This window comes from Didymosphaeria variabile (assembly GCF_027946475.1).
Source record: "Didymosphaeria variabile strain IMI 356815 chromosome Unknown scaffold_3, whole genome shotgun sequence".
Classification (NCBI taxonomy): Eukaryota; Fungi; Ascomycota; class Dothideomycetes; order Pleosporales; family Didymosphaeriaceae; genus Didymosphaeria; species Didymosphaeria variabile.
In genome coordinates, this window is record NW_026611622.1 from 1900184 (window position 1) to 1916565 (window position 16382).

General features: G+C 53.8%; 6 protein-coding genes across 6 annotated transcripts; 3 read left to right on the plus strand and 3 right to left on the minus strand.

Moving 5' to 3' along the window:
- Positions 1-670: 670 nt before the first annotated feature.
- N0V89_003986 (uncharacterized protein) lies at positions 671-1721 on the plus strand (the record flags this gene model as incomplete). Its single annotated transcript, XM_056212779.1, has 2 exons — positions 671-1151; positions 1327-1721. The coding sequence occupies 2 exons, from the start codon at positions 671-673 to the stop codon at positions 1719-1721; spliced, it is 876 nt and encodes a 291-aa protein (XP_056073087.1).
- A 1683-nt stretch (positions 1722-3404) lies between these two features.
- Positions 3405-4125, plus strand: N0V89_003987 (uncharacterized protein; the record flags this gene model as incomplete). The annotated part of the gene is made up of 3 exons (XM_056212780.1): positions 3405-3618; positions 3726-3907; positions 4096-4125. 3 exons carry the CDS (start codon positions 3405-3407, stop codon positions 4123-4125), a joined length of 426 nt encoding a protein of 141 aa, XP_056073088.1.
- Positions 4126-4687: 562 nt separating this feature from the next.
- N0V89_003988 (uncharacterized protein) lies at positions 4688-6712 on the plus strand (the record flags this gene model as incomplete). The annotated part of the gene is made up of 1 exon (XM_056212781.1): positions 4688-6712. The coding sequence occupies one exon, from the start codon at positions 4688-4690 to the stop codon at positions 6710-6712; it is 2025 nt and encodes a 674-aa protein (XP_056073089.1).
- Positions 6713-7052: 340 nt separating this feature from the next.
- Positions 7053-8661, minus strand: N0V89_003989 (uncharacterized protein; the record flags this gene model as incomplete). Its single annotated transcript, XM_056212782.1, has 3 exons — positions 7053-7280; positions 7354-8085; positions 8176-8661. 3 exons carry the CDS (start codon positions 8659-8661, stop codon positions 7053-7055), a joined length of 1446 nt encoding a protein of 481 aa, XP_056073090.1.
- A 2342-nt stretch (positions 8662-11003) lies between these two features.
- Positions 11004-11750, minus strand: N0V89_003990 (uncharacterized protein; the record flags this gene model as incomplete). Its single annotated transcript, XM_056212783.1, is given in 4 exon segments — positions 11004-11109; positions 11160-11521; positions 11539-11633; positions 11684-11750. The coding sequence occupies 4 exon segments, from the start codon at positions 11748-11750 to the stop codon at positions 11004-11006; spliced, it is 630 nt and encodes a 209-aa protein (XP_056073091.1).
- Positions 11751-12746: 996 nt separating this feature from the next.
- On the minus strand, positions 12747-15542 carry GAT1 (Sodium- and chloride-dependent GABA transporter 1; the record flags this gene model as incomplete). Its single annotated transcript, XM_056212784.1, has 2 exons — positions 12747-14627; positions 14685-15542. The coding sequence occupies 2 exons, from the start codon at positions 15540-15542 to the stop codon at positions 12747-12749; spliced, it is 2739 nt and encodes a 912-aa protein (XP_056073092.1).
- Between the last annotated feature and the right edge of the window lie 840 nt (positions 15543-16382).

Below are 16382 nucleotides of genomic sequence, written 5' to 3' on the forward strand. Positions count from 1 at the left end.
GCCCCCGGACGGAGGTGCACGCGCTCTTATCAATCAAGTGGAACCGGTAAGGACAACGACCTGGTTGGGTATAGCCTCGTTTGATTTTCCCGAGGAGCCAATCTGCCCAACTTACCTGCTGCGCTGTTACAAGGCGTTGCAAAACCCTACAAGTGCTGACTCTTGCTGAAAATATTTTTTCCGATCAAGTCAAGGCGGATAGCCAATCGCATCTTGATAATTGCGCCTTGGATTGGTGAGTAAAGAATACGATCGACTAGCAATGATGCAGCATGGCCCCTGGACAACTCATGCATCAACACTGGCGACTTTGGCCCCGCTTCCCATTTCGTGGAAGGTGCAAACGCCTGAACTGTATTAACTGGCCATTCATTTCAAATCTTTCAAATCGGAACAGCTACCAATGTGCTACAGCCCTTGAAGCTGAGCCACTACAGCCACCAATTACACCTGTACAGCTTGGTGGCTCCAGCTGGAGCGAGGCTGAACATTCGGTTGCTTCTCACGGCCTAGTCGACACAAACTGAAGCGGCATTAGCTGCGCCCCGCCGCCCTGACTGTACAAAATCAGAAATTGCGACAGACCGGCTGCCAAACTCGTCACATAATACTGTCCTTTGTGCGTCTTTACCCGGCATCAATTCGGCGAGTATTTAGCTAGCCTATCTTCATGGACTTAGAAGAAAGCACACCAATACATGGTGGACCTACCATGGAAACTTTCGAGCTCCCAGGCTGGGACCCGGCTGTTCCTGTGACGCACGATTCCGGCATTACCCAGAGCCAGATCCTGAACTTCCGCGGCTTCGACACCTGGCAAAAGACCCTCAAGTCATCCTTGAAGCGACAAAAGTTCAGCGACCACGAATTCAACAACGACCCTTACGGGCTAAAGAGCATCGAGATCCAAAGTTACGACTTGATTGGGAAACCAGGGACAGAAGGTCATCATCCTCTCTTCATCAAATTGAAAGCTAAAGTGGAAAGTCCACAAGGCGGAAGTATCCCCACCGTCGTGTTTTTGAGGGGCGGCAGCGTCGCTGTGCTCATCATTGTTCGACCGACCGATTCCCTGGATGAGCGCTATGTGATCATGACAGAGCAAGCGCGTATACCCGCGGGAAGCTTGAGTTTCATGGAGATCCCGGCTGGTGAGTAATCCCGCGATACAAAGTGGGTGTTTCAGCTATCGCAAATGTTTGAAACTTTCAGAATCTAGGTAGTCCTGGATCTGAAATTCTAGACTTCCGCAGCTAGCCAGGATACCTACTCGTATCCATCTCCCAATCCGCGATCGTTACACTGATTTTGTTCCCCGCATTGTAGGTATGATCGATCCGAAAGATGATAGTTTCGCTGGTACTGCAGCTCGAGAGCTTGAGGAAGAGGTCGGACTGAAGCTGAAGGAAGAGGATCTGATCAATATGACGGAGCTTGCACTGAAAGGCCACGAGACCGAAGAGCCGCTGCAGAACGCCATGTACCCAAGCCCAGGAGGTTGCGATGAGTTCATCGTCATCTATTTGTGGGAGAGGGAGATGGACAGGATGCAGATCGACAGTCTGCGGGGAAAGCTCGGGGGTGAGCGATCTGAGCGGGAGCATATTCGCATCAGGCTTCTCAACTATGAGAAGCTACTGCAGGTGGGTGCGAGAGATGGAAAAACGTTGGCGGCATGGAGTTTATATGAGTATCTGAAAAGGACCAGACAGATCAAATAGATCAATAGATGACTTGACGTTCGCTATTACAAGTGATCTTGCCATGGAGTAGCGAATACGAGCGGCTGCGAATCATTCGGATACGACATACTTAATCTCAAGCCGGATAAGAGACATGCCTCGTCGTAGAAAGTCTTTGCGGATACATGAATGAGGGCACGGACACAATGAAAGACGAAAGAAGAAAAAGTTTGCTGTGGAGGTACCGGCGAGAGCGCAGTACCGTCGTTAGTCGTTGAGAAGGGCCTATACACCGAGCACCTCCATGCAAGCAGTCTCGAGTGCGCTCCGCTCTTGTGTTAATTGCACACCAAAATTGACATGGTGCTCCGAATCACAGTCATCTTCAGCGTCACTTTCCGTGTCGCTAGGGTTATACACAACCCGTGGGTCTTACAGGACCCTTTCCCGCCTATTATCCTTTCTTCAAATTTTTGCAACGCAAGCAGAACACCTAATGAACGTCCCCAACAACGACTTTAGTACTCTAGCTATACCTATCGCGTTGCGTTACATCGAAATCATAATCTGCGTTGAGCTTGGCACTGCCCAGGTGCGGTTCGCGCCATTAAATGCTGTCTTGCCTTTGAGGGCTTTTGTGGCAAACTTCCCCTTTGGGCTGGCTTTAGGCAATAACTGCAGGCGTAACCCATTTTACCTTTGCAGTCTCGCTTTGTTCGAAAGAGGACCTCATGAGTCGGCGTGGGGGTCAAAGCGTGGAAGTATCTGTTGGTCTGGTGAAGATCGAATGCACCGTCGAATTGAAGATAAGTGGCAATTTGCTGATGTAGTTTGGATGGTGAAGTTGTGGCGGCTTTATCTGTGAGGTCGATGGCGACGGTACATCCACGATACCTTGTAAGTGGGACAGTCCTTGCAATCGCACGAAAATCCTAGAAGGTATAGAATCAAGATTGAGGGGAGTGAGGAGAAGATGTGGAAACTAAGTGCGCAGAAAAATACAGGCAACGAGTTTGCAAGGGTTTACATTGCCCTCATCCTTCGTGCTGGTATTTATTACACAGGCAGACACCGCTGACCGGTCTTCAACTCGGCGATCCCCAGTTCGACAGCCAAATTATTAGGATTATTCCTGGCATGGTGCCGGAAGGAACAAAGCGCATCGATTGAGTTCATTGAGACAAAGCAATCCATGCTTGACACAGGAAGAAAGGACAACATCGCCAAAAGACCGCTCTTAGTATCGTAACACATTTCCACCAGTACCGACACTGTTGGTAGTTGGAAACCCTGTTCTTGTGAATACGGGTGCTTTTCATAGATGGATCGGTGCTTGTCGGTAAAAATGGGCATGTAGACCTCGGCAATGCCTTGATAGACACGAGGACAGAGAGATCCGATGCGTTGAAACGTATGAGGAAGATGGCTATTTCAGTAAATAATTAGAATTATATAGAACCATGAGTGGCTGCTGATAGTGAATGATAGCTGCAGAGTACTTTTGAGTGAAAGGATCGGAATGACGTCCACCTCCGATGCGCTAGCGAGCACTTGGTTCCGAGCGACAGGTGCGATTCAACCCACTAAGCCGCACACACGACACCACCGGAAGCGCCCTTCATCCCTTTACAGCTCCAAGAGACTCAGCGTGACACTATCGCCGGCCCTCCATAAGTCACATATGCCAGACTGTACAATAATCACCCAATCTCACACCTGAACATGCCGGATCCCATGCAACCTTCCACAGCGAATGTTGCAACTGCCTGCGCCATCATTGGGCTCGTAACCGGATACCTCATTGGGCAAGCAAAGTCACTTGGTCTTTTCGGTGGTAGTCCCATCGCAGCGCCTGCGGCACGCAAAGAAAAGGCTTTGGGCTCGGATGAGTCAAGCGATGAAGATGGCAGCGCACCGAACGAGTTTCCCGGTCACGGTGAAGAATGCAAGCTCGTGCTCATTGCGGACAGACCTCGGGATGACAAAAGGCACGCTCCTGTTCTCCTCTCCAGTTCTTGCCCTTTTACTGACAGTGATTTACAGGCAAAATCGGAGCCCAGTGCGGCCATGCGACACTCGCGTGCTACAAGCAGTTCCTCCGGCTGTCACCCAACTCAGCGGTCTTGAAGCGATGGGAGCGCAGCGGTCAGATGAAGGTCGCGCTGCAGGTCAAGAGCGAGGAGGAGCTCGAGGTGCTGCAGGCGCAGGCGCTGAGCTTGGGCCTGGTTGCGCAGATCATACATGATGCAGGACGGACACACAGATTGCGAGTGGCAGCGCAACGGTGCTGGGAATCGGACCCGCGCCGAAGGGCGTCATCGACCAGGTGACGGGCAACCTGAAGCTACTATGAGATAGCGGACAAGGTTGCATACACGGGCATTGCGTCCCCGCTGACGGACATGGCAATTAGAAGAATCGAGGATGGGAGACAAAGATGTAGGCAACTGGGTTTTTCCCAAGCATCAGTGGCCGACGGCCTAGCATAAGGGAGTAGGAATCAGTCGCCCTGGCAGCGCCCTCCACCGAGCTCAAACGTTTCCGCGAACTCAGGCTTCGGCACGCTACCGACTCACTCTCAGACCTGTCGGCCGGAAATTGACATCATAATAGAGATGGCTCCTTGTGGCGGACGAACTGCCAGCGCGTCGACCGAACACACCCCGGAGGGTGGACGGGAACGTTGGCACAGGTCGTTGGGTAGGGAAAAGAGAGCTGCTGCTGTAGAAATTTATTTGTACGTCGCCAAATCTTGGCGCGCTAGTGAAAAGCTCGGGGCAGGTCCGTGACCGCGTTTCGTGCCTGCGTGCCTGCCGAGTGCGACCACAACACTTTCACCCACTTGCATCCGCCATCATTGACCCGACGAGCACCACATACACACGCTCGACTGCCTATTTGCGAGTGACCACGGGCCATAGGCTATTCTCCGTCCTTTTCAATCACTTGTGCCACGGAGCCGTACGCGCACCTCGTCACGATCCACTTATCTCTAAGCCTTCGGGATGGCGGACCTCTCCATCGAGGAGGCGAATAAGATCCGTCTGTCCATGGGATTGGCTCCGCTGCCTGTCCCCGGTGCAGCAACACCCTCCGGTCCAGCCTTCAAACAAGCACAGGTGGGCGACGACTCCGATGAGGAACTCGCAAGCACCATCGAATCGCGCCAGGCCGCCGGCTTCGACAACTGGAAGACTCTGCAAGACGAGGCGGCAGCCAAGAAGAAGCGTGAGGATCGGCTAGCGGCGATCAAGAAAGAGCGCGAGAAGGCGGCGCGCTTTGCAAAACTTGAGGGAAAGGGTCTAGCGGATGCAGCCGAGGATGAAGACGACATGGCTTGGCTTAAAGGCTCCAAGAAGCGCCAGAAGAAGATTGCCAAGGCGGAGCAGACGCAGAAGGAGCTGGAAGAGCGCGAACGTCAGGCACAGGAAGCGCTGCAGTACACAGAGGCTGATTTGGCCGGAGTCAAGGTTGGGCACGAGGTCGACCAGTTTGAGGACGGAGAGGACCAGGTTTTGGTGCTCAAAGACGTTGCTGTTGATGCGGAAGACGATGATGAGTTGGAGGCTGTTTCGCTGAAGGAGCGCGAGCGCCTGCAGGAGAAGCTCGATTCGAAGAAACGGAAGCGCGCCTACGACCCGAATGACGACGGTCAAAAATCTATCCTTGCTCAGTACGACGAGGAGATCGAAGGCAAGAAGCGAAACGCGTTCACCCTCGACGGTCAGGGGAGGACAGTGGAACAAGCGCAGGCAGAAGCTGCAGGTGCGGCTAGGCCCAAGCGGATCGCCATTAGTCTCGACATTCTCCAGGAGGACACCCCAGTCAACGACTACATGGATATCTCGGAGGTCAAGATGAAGAAGCCAAAAAAGAAGAAGTCCAAATCGTCCAAGAGAAAGCGTATTGAAGACGATGAAGTAATGCTTGCTGAACAAGAAGAGCCTACTGATGAGATGGAGGTGGACGAGTCGGAGACCAAAGTCGCACCGAAGAAGGCCAAGAAAAACCTCTTTGACGAATCTTTCGTAGATGACGACGATCTGCAAGCGCAACTGGCTGCCCAACGCCGACAAGCACTGAAGAAGCGGAAGAAGACGCGCCCGGAAGACCTGGCTCGGCAACTTCGCGAAGAGGCAACTCCAGCACCGCAAACACCTGGCGAAGTGGCAGACTCCACAGAAATTTCCGAAGAAGACGCAGGTGCTCTTATCATCGATGAGACCACTGAATTCGTTCACAATCTCGGCGCCAACGCGGAGGATGAAGGAGAGGAGGCTCGACGACGACAGCGGCACAAAAGTAGTCACATTCCCAATACGGTCGACTCGCCAGCGGTTGAATTCGACGATGAAGGCGACGTCGAAATGGCTCAATCGTATGCGGAAGCCGCGGAAGCCGAGGACCGCGAAGAACGTAGCACGTCTCGAGCCAAATCCGCCGAAATCACAGGCACCGGGCTGGACGACGAGAAATTGGTCAGCGGTGGTATAGGAGCCACACTAGCTCTTCTCAAACAACGAGGTCTTGTCGCGTCCGCCGAAGGCAGCGACAAGAACGCACTCTGGCGAGAGCGCGAAAAGTTCCTTGCCGACAAACTTAGGGCTGAAGAAGAAGTTGAGCGGGAGCGTAGAGAAGACCGTGAGCGTCAGCGCAATTCTGCGCGCTGGCAGACTATGTCGGCACGCGACAGGGAGGAATTAAATCGACAAGCCAACGCCAAATCCGAGAAAGAAGTTGCTCGCAAACTCGCGGATATATACAACAAAGAGTATAAGCCGACGTTCCAGCTCACACACACGGACGAGCATGGCAGACAGCTCAACGAGAAAGAAGCGTTCAAGCTCCTTAGTCACCAGTTCCACGGCAAGGGCAGTGGTAACACAAAGACCAAAAAGCATCTTGACAAAATTGATCAAGAGAAGAGGAAGATTGCAGAGAACTCTTTGGATACGAGAGCCGGCGGTCTCAGTAACGCGCAAGATCAGCAGGCGAAGAAGAACAAGTTCGCTGGTGTGCGACTTCAGTGAAGGCTCCTCTGACACTCTCAAGCGTATCGGACCAGCACTTGGAAAGTGCAGATTGGATATGGCGTTTCTCAAGGTCAGTTGCTTCTTGAGCATATGCACATGAGGCAGATATTAATGCAAGATTGTTTTTCAGGCCAGATTCGAGCCGACGTTGGTGGTGGTATGTTCTTGGTCGTGTTCACCTGCTAATTGCTACACTAAGGTTCACCCTATTTCTGTGTACGCACCGCATTTCACGTTGTCGATTTCAGTTCCTCCAAACCTTGTAGTCACCACGTCAAAGGCCAAGTATTGCGCATTTCCTTAATATATTATCCACGTTCACGACTCGTTCCTTTCATCAACGCTCCGCAATCGTCGCATTCGCTGCAGCACCCGTAACTAGGAAACTGATCATACCCCTTCCCGGCACGCTCGCGCTCGCCGTTCCGTCATTGCTTACCGTGGCCGGAGTCACGCTCATGTCGTGCGTATTGTCCGTATACCACGCCTGCACGTTCGGGTTGACCAGAGTGCTCCCAGTAAGACTAATGCCAACCGTCTGCGCACTGGAGCCGGTATTGATGATCTGCAAGGAATCATTAGCTTTTCTTCACGCTTTCCAAGATCGACAGGATCTATGAAAGATTGCGAAAACTTACCACAACAGCAACACTTCCGTCTTTGTTTACGAACGCTGCGTTCTTGAGATTGCTACCACCGCTAGCTCCAACACGCACGGCTTCAGGGCGCACGACGCGGAACTGCGCGAACGCCCAGAGGCGCTTGCTCACGGTGTACGACTGCCCGTCCACAAGGATGAGCTTCTCATTGTTATTGTTATTAGTTGCACGGTCTTGCACGCCTTCCCAGAAGATGTACGCGCTGAGATTCGAGTTCACGATGCCGTTGAACACCGTGTTGGCCCACGTATAGCCGTCACCGCTGCCCCCACTGCTATACCAGGCTGTTGACCAGCCACCATTGAGGTCGGAGTATTCAGTCTGCCATACTTTGGCTTTGGTGTTCATCACGCCAGAAATACGGCTCGTGTATTCGTGCGAAGTGATTGCGTAGACCAACGGGATGGCTCCCGCGCCGTTAATCTGGGAGGCATGTTGCGAGGCAATAGACCAACCGGTCGCTTCGCAGCAGTTTATCCCTACAGAGGTGAGGTTTGCCTTGTCGAGCGTGGGCCGCAGGACCTTGATGAATTCGGCGGCTTGCGTGCCGCTCGATTGCATGCTTGCGTACGATGTCGACATGTCAGGCTCGTTGAGGAACCCGATGTGCGTAATAGATACCCCGTTTTCAGCATACAGCTGGACATTCTTGACAAGATAGTTGGCATAGGCCTGTTTCCAGTCGCCGGATTTGCAATTCGTACCCGAGACCTAGTTCCAAATATTCGAATCAGCTTAGCCTTTCTTGTGTCTAGGGACACAACTCGTATCAATCCAAACAATGAGGGAGGTTGGACTTACACCACAAAGTTGTCCTCCATTGGCATCATTGCCATTTGTCTTCATGCACCCCGGCGCACTCCACGCGTTCGCGTAAAATGTCCGCACTCCATACCCCCACGCTTTCTGACTTAACCACAGCTGTCCGCTATCTTTGCCATCCCACTTGTACTCTGGCGTTCCATCAGGGGTGGAAGGACAGTTGGGCAGGATCGTGTTCATCCAGTCACTCTGACTGGTTTTGGAGCTCCCGATGCCGTTGCGCACTATCGAGAAGCCGGCGCCAGTGGTGGTGTTGAAGAGCAAGTTGAGGACTTCGGATTGCTTGGGTTCTTTGAGGTTGACGATGAGGTTTGCGCGTTGGAACGCGCCACTGAATCCGAAGCCGTCGATGGTTTGGTACCGTTTTGTGAGGTCGACGATTACCTTTTGGGTGGATTGGCGGGGTGAGAGGGGTGAGGATGCGAGGGCGGTGGCCGCCAGCAATGCAAAGCATGTGGTGTACATGATCGCTTGAACGATGCGTAGTCCAGGCTTCAAGGGACGAGTCAAAGTCGGCCGCGCAACATGAGCGTTTATACTTTCTATAAGAGGAGCCTCTTGTGGGGCCTACGAGCTCAGATTTACTTATGGAGAAATTCGTGTTGCTCCCGATCAGGTTATGCGAAGACGTCCAAAGTGCGTCCGGTAAGTGCACAGCAGCCGACATGAGCCACGGGACGAACCACATCACATTGGATAGATCATTATTGCCTGTGTAGATGGTAGGCCAAGAGACGAGAATAGTTTACCCCACAGTTCCTTTGCACCGGGCGTGCTGTGTGTGGCACTTTAGCCGAGGGTAATCCAGGATCACTGCGGCGGGACGAGTGGGCTGTCAGGGGGCGTTGATGATGGTGCGGGTTTCGAAGAAGAAGACCGATTGCAGAGCGATGTTGTGGATGCCGAAGTGGAACACAGGTCCAAGCGCGTGGTGTGGCATACGAAGAGGCTCGTATGGTGAATGGCTACATCCGAAAGAGGGAGTTCATATGCGGCGAACTCTCCGGCGTAGTCGAGAAGATGGTGCAGAAGATGAAGGAGTCTGGGCCATAGGAGATCGCGTCTATGACTTGGAAGCTGTCCCATATGCCAGCCGGATTCGTGTGCGTGAAAGGGCTATAGTCCATTGCAAGAGGTCCCTCCTGCACCTGTTCATAGCCCTAGGTCAATTTTATATCAATCTATATGATATCCACTCTACTCTCAGCTAGGTCTTGTTAAACAGCTAAAAAGTAGTTATAGTAGACGTCAAAATAGGCGTACTAAAACAATCTATGTAGGAATAGAACAAGATACCATAGAATTCTAACAAAATCCTCAGAAATCAACCTAGAGCTATATAAAGGCGAGCTAGAAACTGTTGAAAGACACTGATGGTGCTGATATCGTTAAGATGACGCAAGGCATAAATTTCGAAGGTTTTGAGTACAAGGCGGAGATCAAGGGAGAATAATGAGATAAGCGCAGTCGCCTACTCCTTCTCCTAAGCCATTGATATCCCCAAACTCTGCATTTCAGGTGGCCGTACAGCTGGTCTGTAGACGGTTCTTTCGAGCCAGTCATACCTTGCTCAAGCCTGTCTGAATCAGTCAGTTTTTGAAAGGACGTGTGGGATATCAGCCACATCCTCTGGGCTGAAAAGAAGACGGTGACTTCCTTGTCCCCTGCCGCAGCGGATAATCTTCGAGGCGTTCGCTTTGGTCGTGTTGACGAATAGAGGGAGTAGTGCAGCTGGCTCGAAGTCTCCTTCCGATGCTACATCGCAGAACGTCACATGCGATGTCTTGAATGGAGTCTAAAGGGAGGCAACCAAAGGCCTGAACTGATTGATAGCAAGATTTATCGTGATTTGTTGGTATATTATTTGCCATCGAGTACGAGAGGGCTTTGGGTCCACTTCGAGCAGGAGAAGGCGCCGGGAAGCATTCTGTGTGGGTGCCTACAAAGGAGGTGGATATGGTTTTAGAACAGATGAATTACAGCATGGAATTGATAAGACGGATACGGGAAGGCATCGTGCCCTGATTTTGGGGTGTAGTAGATTACACGACGCGATAATGCCCCTGTTTAAGTCTGTGCTCTAGCAACTCGCCGTCGCAGGCTGGAGAACTGGTTACATCCCTTATCATGTACGGCTGAGGAGTAAGTATGCAGATAAAACCTTCAAACGTGCTCCCTACACCATCAGAATCCATTATGAATGTTTTTTGGGGTACTTTTCTTAATACACGAAGACGTTAGGAATATATGCAATAAGCCAATATATATCGGTAGCTTTCAGAAGAGAAAGACGCCGTGACGACGGCAATAAATGAATACGTAATGGGGTATATGGCATATCCAAGCTCAATCCTTGATACAGTGTGCAAAGTCGGGTATAGTGTGACTCTGATACCAAAAATGTGTATTCGCTGCTGCGTTCGCCGCCCTTATATCATTTGTGCTCCAATCTATCAATAGAGCTTCCGAAACTCGCAAACACAATGTCTGGCATCCGCATGCTCGAAGTGACCAGCGGATCATCGTATCAGTAAAGTCCTGTAATTCGAAGAGTAGGGCTGCGAGACACCAATACCGTTCGCTACCGAGGCGAGACAATAATATAAGCCACTTGCCGACGGAAGCTGAAGCGTTATGCATAATGACACAGCTCGTAAAGGGTTGTGGGCTTCCCATTCGATTGCTCAGGTTCGCTTTTGAACCTTTGTGCCGTACAAAGCCTCTTTTCCTAACGTTTCGGCCCTTTCACTCTTTGCTTCGGCTAGATTATGGTTGGTGTCCCTCAATCTCGCCATTACTGGTCCCATCTACAACGTTTCAGCCACAACCATTGGTGATGCGACCTCATCCCTCTTCTCCTTCCCAGCGAGTGCCTCCACAATCGTGAGCGCAAAGAGTAGCGCAGTTCCCGGCCTACACGCCGTTAGCACAACCTCGATCCATCTCCACAAAGCTATACTAACCCTCGACTCGTGATGACCTTCCCATCAACCACAACTCTCTCCTCGCTATACTCCCAGCCACCCTTCTTTTCCACCTCCCCCCTCACACTAGGATGACTCGTGACCCTGCTCTTATCACCCCCATGCTTCTTCTGAGCCGCCACCAGCGCCGTCGTTCCAGCACAAATAGCAGCTACATGCTTCCCCGCAGTCTGAAACGCGTTGATCATATCGAGCACAGGCTCAGAACTCGCGAAGGTCTTTGCCCCTGGGCCGCCGCCCGGCAGGATAAGTATGTCGTAGTGTTCGTGCACAGATTTGTCGCCAAGACTAAGGAGGGTAGGAAAGTCTGGGATGATGCGGACGTTGCGAGTCATGCTGATCTTATTAGATCACGCACTCCTAGCATAGAGGTGGCAACAGGCACGTACTGCGCGTAGTACTCCTTGAGATTCACACCCGCGGATATTACCTCGAAGCCGGCTCGTGTGAGGACTGGCGCATTGTCAATCCTTCCACTCGCCTCAAGGAGATGCTTGATCTACCATCGTAAGGCGTCACGAACTCAATCTCCTCCGAACCATCGGCCACCAGGATTAGGGCTTTCGGCATCGCTTTCGCTTTCTTGTATGGCTTGTTGATGTTGGTGTACTCAAAAATTGGCAATAAAACGGTGTTTTGCAAGTTCTGCGATTGATCGTAAATACCGTATTTCCAGAGGTGGTGTGAGTATTTGTAGAGATGACGTCGGTGGGGAATGCCGTTGATTCCCGAATTGGTGGGGTTCCTGCGATACTGTGCTGCGAATTTAAAAGAGCTATTTCGCGCATTGCGACCAGCATCAGACGTGCCTGTCAATCATCAAGGTATGACTGACGGTATGTGTCTGGTAAGCGAGATTTGAAGTATGCAGGGAGATGATATGAATGTATGTTCGAAAACGTGTAAAGATGGTTTGTATATCTAAGCCTCGTGTTCAGGCTCGCAAATTTGTCCGACGGCATCGAATTCCCCACTCATCTATGGACATACACTTTAAAGAAAACGCCAACCCATTGCACAAGATATCATCTCCACCATCAAGTGCACCCCCCAAGCCAATCGTAATTAGAACGCCAAAGCATTAGCACGCGCATTGCAACCGCCAATCGCGCAACAGAGAGATTCATATGCTCGTGCAACTGTGAACGACCGGTCGAGTCGATCACGCGCCACAAGACGTGAAGAGCGCCTGATACGCCCACATCATCGTTGTATTACACTACGGCTGTGCAGCTTGATGGAGCGCCTGCCTCCTCCATCTGCCTGACAACCAAGTTTGCGTCATCGCGAAAGGGTACAGTACTCGTGAAGTAGTAGGCCGGAATATGCAAAAGAACAATCATAGGTATCAAGATGAACAAAAAGGTCGTGAGGTTGTAAAAGAACAGTCATGTCGATAGCGTCCAAAGGCTTGGCTTGTCGTTCGATCACCGGGGAATCTGGCGTCCAAAGGCCGAAATACCGGCGACTGCCGACTGAGCAGCGCGATTGGAGCAATCGCTCGCTCCGAGTGGATGTTGCTTGATTCGAGAAAAACAGAGCCGAGGCCGCGAGAAACCAAGCACATCACAGAGACATGGTGAGCCACTCCCATTCTTGAGGCCCTGATGCCGACGAAAGGCCTTGTCCCATAGCGCCCATGGGAAGACTGCCGAGGTTCTGGTTCGGTATCATGTTCGGGGCGACTACGGACTCCTTCCTCCGAGCACTGGGGGGTGCTTTTCCGTTTGTGTCGTCAGCATCTGCCATTTCTAGCTCCTGCGAGCCACTCTTGCTCTGCCCTCGAGCTCGTTTGGGTGCCACGTTGGCTCCGCGTCCTTGCGTGGTGCCTGAGACGTTGCTGGGTGGTGGTTTGCGCGGACCGGGTGCTATGGGAACTACACCGCCAGTTTTCGCGGGGGAAGTGGCAGTATTAACGCTGTTTCCAGCCGCCCCAAGCGCAACAGAGCCAGTCGATTTTGGAGACTCCGAATCTGTACCCTTGGCAGATGTTGGTGTTGACACGGGGGTCTGTGCAAGAGAGTTCTTCCGCGACGACTTTTTCGCTGCTCGCGACGAAGACCCTGCGACAGGAGCCGTCCCGCTGCCACGGTTGCGCTTCTTGATGACATCCGTCTTGAGTGATAGTGGTCGCACGACTCCATGTAACTTAAGAAACAGGCCACATGCGTTGCATAGAGGATGACCTTCAGGGTTACGACGCCATAAGGGAGTAGTCTGTGTGAAGCAGTTGGTGCAGGTTGTCGGCGCGCTGCCTTGTTCACCCTGCTTAGTTCCTCCAGGACTAGCTGGCCGTGAAGGCGCTGCAGAGCTCAAGCCGGATTCTGGCGGAGTATTCGGTGACGATTGTGAGTGGCCATGTATTCCCTGTAGAGCCAAAGCAGCTGCATTGGGCGTCGAACTTGTGCGGGGTATCTTCCCACGTCGAGGATCGTTTCCACGATTTCGAATGTCGCTGACTGAGGCTGCCGAGCCGTGTGTGCGACCCAGACTACTGCTCACACCCCAGTGTTCCTGTGGCGAAGGCATCATCTCCGTTGGGCCGATAGTAACGGTCTTGCGCGGAGGACCTGCAGGGAAGCGAGCTGGAATAGGGTTGAACTGGTTGGACAGATCCGTCTCCCACTGAAACCCAGCATTGAAGTCGACCGAGCCCTCATCCATGGGCGACGAGTAGTCTGCTTGGTTCGGTATTGTTCGGTCTGCGAACGCGCCCTCATCATCCTCGTTATCCGAGTCTGCACCAAAGGTAAACATGTTTTCGTTGCGTGAATATGGCATGTGCTCTTGCCGATAAGGGAGGGTGTTGTGTATGACTTGAGTAGGGTCGACATGGCTAGACTGGCCGAACGACGAGGCCGAGAAGGGTGTAGAAGAGGGCGCGCTTGTGATGGCACTGAACATGGAGTCGCCCATGCTGCTGGGGTTGAAGATGTACTGAGGTTGCATCGAATTGGAGAGGTTGGACGGCCGGTGGGGTCCAAAGCTGTGACCGGTATTGTTGCCTCGGATGTCCATGCCGTTGCGGTCGAAGTACATCTGGCCCTCGTCTTGTATGGGCTGCGGCGTCGACACGGTGGAGTGGAAGGCGGAGCTGGGTGGGGAGTAGTAGTCGGTGGAGTTGAGCGAGGAGGCCATGGAGGGGCCGTTGAAGAGGTTGGAGTACGAGGCATTCTGCGACATGAGCGGCGACCCAACGGGAGAGAAGCCAAACTGCTGCTGAAAAGGGCCAGCAGAGCTAATGATAGGGTCCTCGGGCAGTTGGAAGTTGGAAGTGTCTATAGCGAAGGGCACATGGGGTTGCGGGGTACTGAAGGAGGGTGGCTGCAACGACGACTGGTCGAGCGAGTAGTGGTGAAGAGCAGCTTCATCGTCAGGATTGCTCGGAATCATGGTACTGTTGACGGGAGGCACCAGGGGAGAAGCCTCTGCGCGTCGCTTGGGCGGCTGATAAGGCGCATGTTAGCATGGTGGAGCTAGGATGCTGCATAGATAAGGACTCACTCGTCGCTCGTCAATCGACGTCTTGCGGACACGGCGCTGGACGTAGCCAAATTCATTGTCGCGATCGCGGTGGATGGCAGGCGGCACGGAGGGAGCGGAAGCGCGGGCGAGCGAAAGGTCTTGGTCATGGTCATGGTCATGGTCGTGGTGTTGGTTAGCCTTCCTGATGGGGATGGCAGCTTGGGTGGCAGCAGCAGTCGACGAGGACGGCAGCGGCGAGGGCGGCAGGCCAGCCGGGCTACCGACCGACGACGGCTGGATGAAGTCGTCGAGGTTCATGGCATTGGGGTCAGGAACCGGAGGGGCCTGTGCCTGCTGGTCGACAGAGCGCCGCAGCTGTTGCGCAATGCCGCTCGGAGCGCTCTTGAGCTGTGGCTGTGGGGGGGCAGCCATTGGCGCGGGCCTCATCTGTTCGCGCTCGGCGTGGCTACGCGCAGGAGGAGCATCGTCAGCAGCGTCAACGGAGCGAGTTGGGAGCGAGCGGGGCTCTGTCATGTTGCGTTGCACATTGCGGCATTCATACCCTTTATTGCGCTCGCGCTCGGCACGGCGCATGCTCATGGCCATCATGCGCCATGTCAAGTTCTCCATGCGCTCTGCATTGGGGAGCTGCGTCCTTGTTTTGCTGTACAGCTTCCATATCTGCGTGCCCAGCGGGTCGTTGCGCTGCAGCTCCTCGGGCGACTCCATGTGGGTGCTGCGGGCATCGTTCTTCAGGGCTGGGAATATGGGGTCGGCGAGCATGCCCTGGCGCGCGGCCGCAGCGCGCGGCGAGAGATGCAGCGAGGGCTCCAGAATGGCGTCGTGGTCGGGCGAGGGCTGGAAAGGGCTGTCCAGCGAGGGCCACGGCGCAGACATGTGGTGGTGTTGGTTGGGACTCTGGTGGAGATGGTGATACGGAACGAGGTATGCTCTACCCCAGATGCGCCTCGGGCGGCTTGCTTTTGCGCGCACGCACGGGGAAGCTCAGGCTGGCTGCTGTGGCATTCAACTCGGATCACAACCGTCAGGCCTGGGTTGACGACGGCCGGCGCAGGGCAGCAGTGAATGGGAAGGGTGCAATTTCCAGAGACTAGGACTGGTACCGTACTGGAGCTATGCGCTTGGCGACAGGTCTGGCGACGGCAGCGGACGTGCGGTGACGCTGGCCTCGGAGAGCAGAGCAGCCCTTCCTGGCAAGCAGACGTCGGTACCGCTGGAGGTGGTGAGGGGACGCGTGCGGCGTGGGGGGGCGGTCGCATACGGCCAAATCAAACGAGCGCCGTGGCTGTTTGCATGAGCCGGGCGGACGCTGCATGGCCTGTGGACGCCCGAATCCTCAACCATGAGCCCGCCGCGGGGACACTAGACCTGCTGTCGCCCGTTGAGCGGCGCAGCTGCGCGAGAATGCTGGCCCGCCGTCGCTCCCTGCCAGCGTCGAGGACGCCTGCTCCGTGCGACCCCGGAACCAATTTGCATCCCGGACGGCGCTTTGGCTGCGCGTTGCGTGGTGGCGGCCCTGCAGCGTGGAGAGAGCGTGGAGCGAAGTCGAGTCGACGCTCACCACCACGGCCACGGCCCCGACCAGCCACCGCGCTCGAGGCCAAGGCAGCCCTCGTCGCGCCGCCGTCCGCACCGCACACGACAGGCGACAGACACGCCCATTCCTGCACGGCAAGCGTCCCTTCGTGGCTTGCCAGAAGGTCCAAGGCCCAAGGG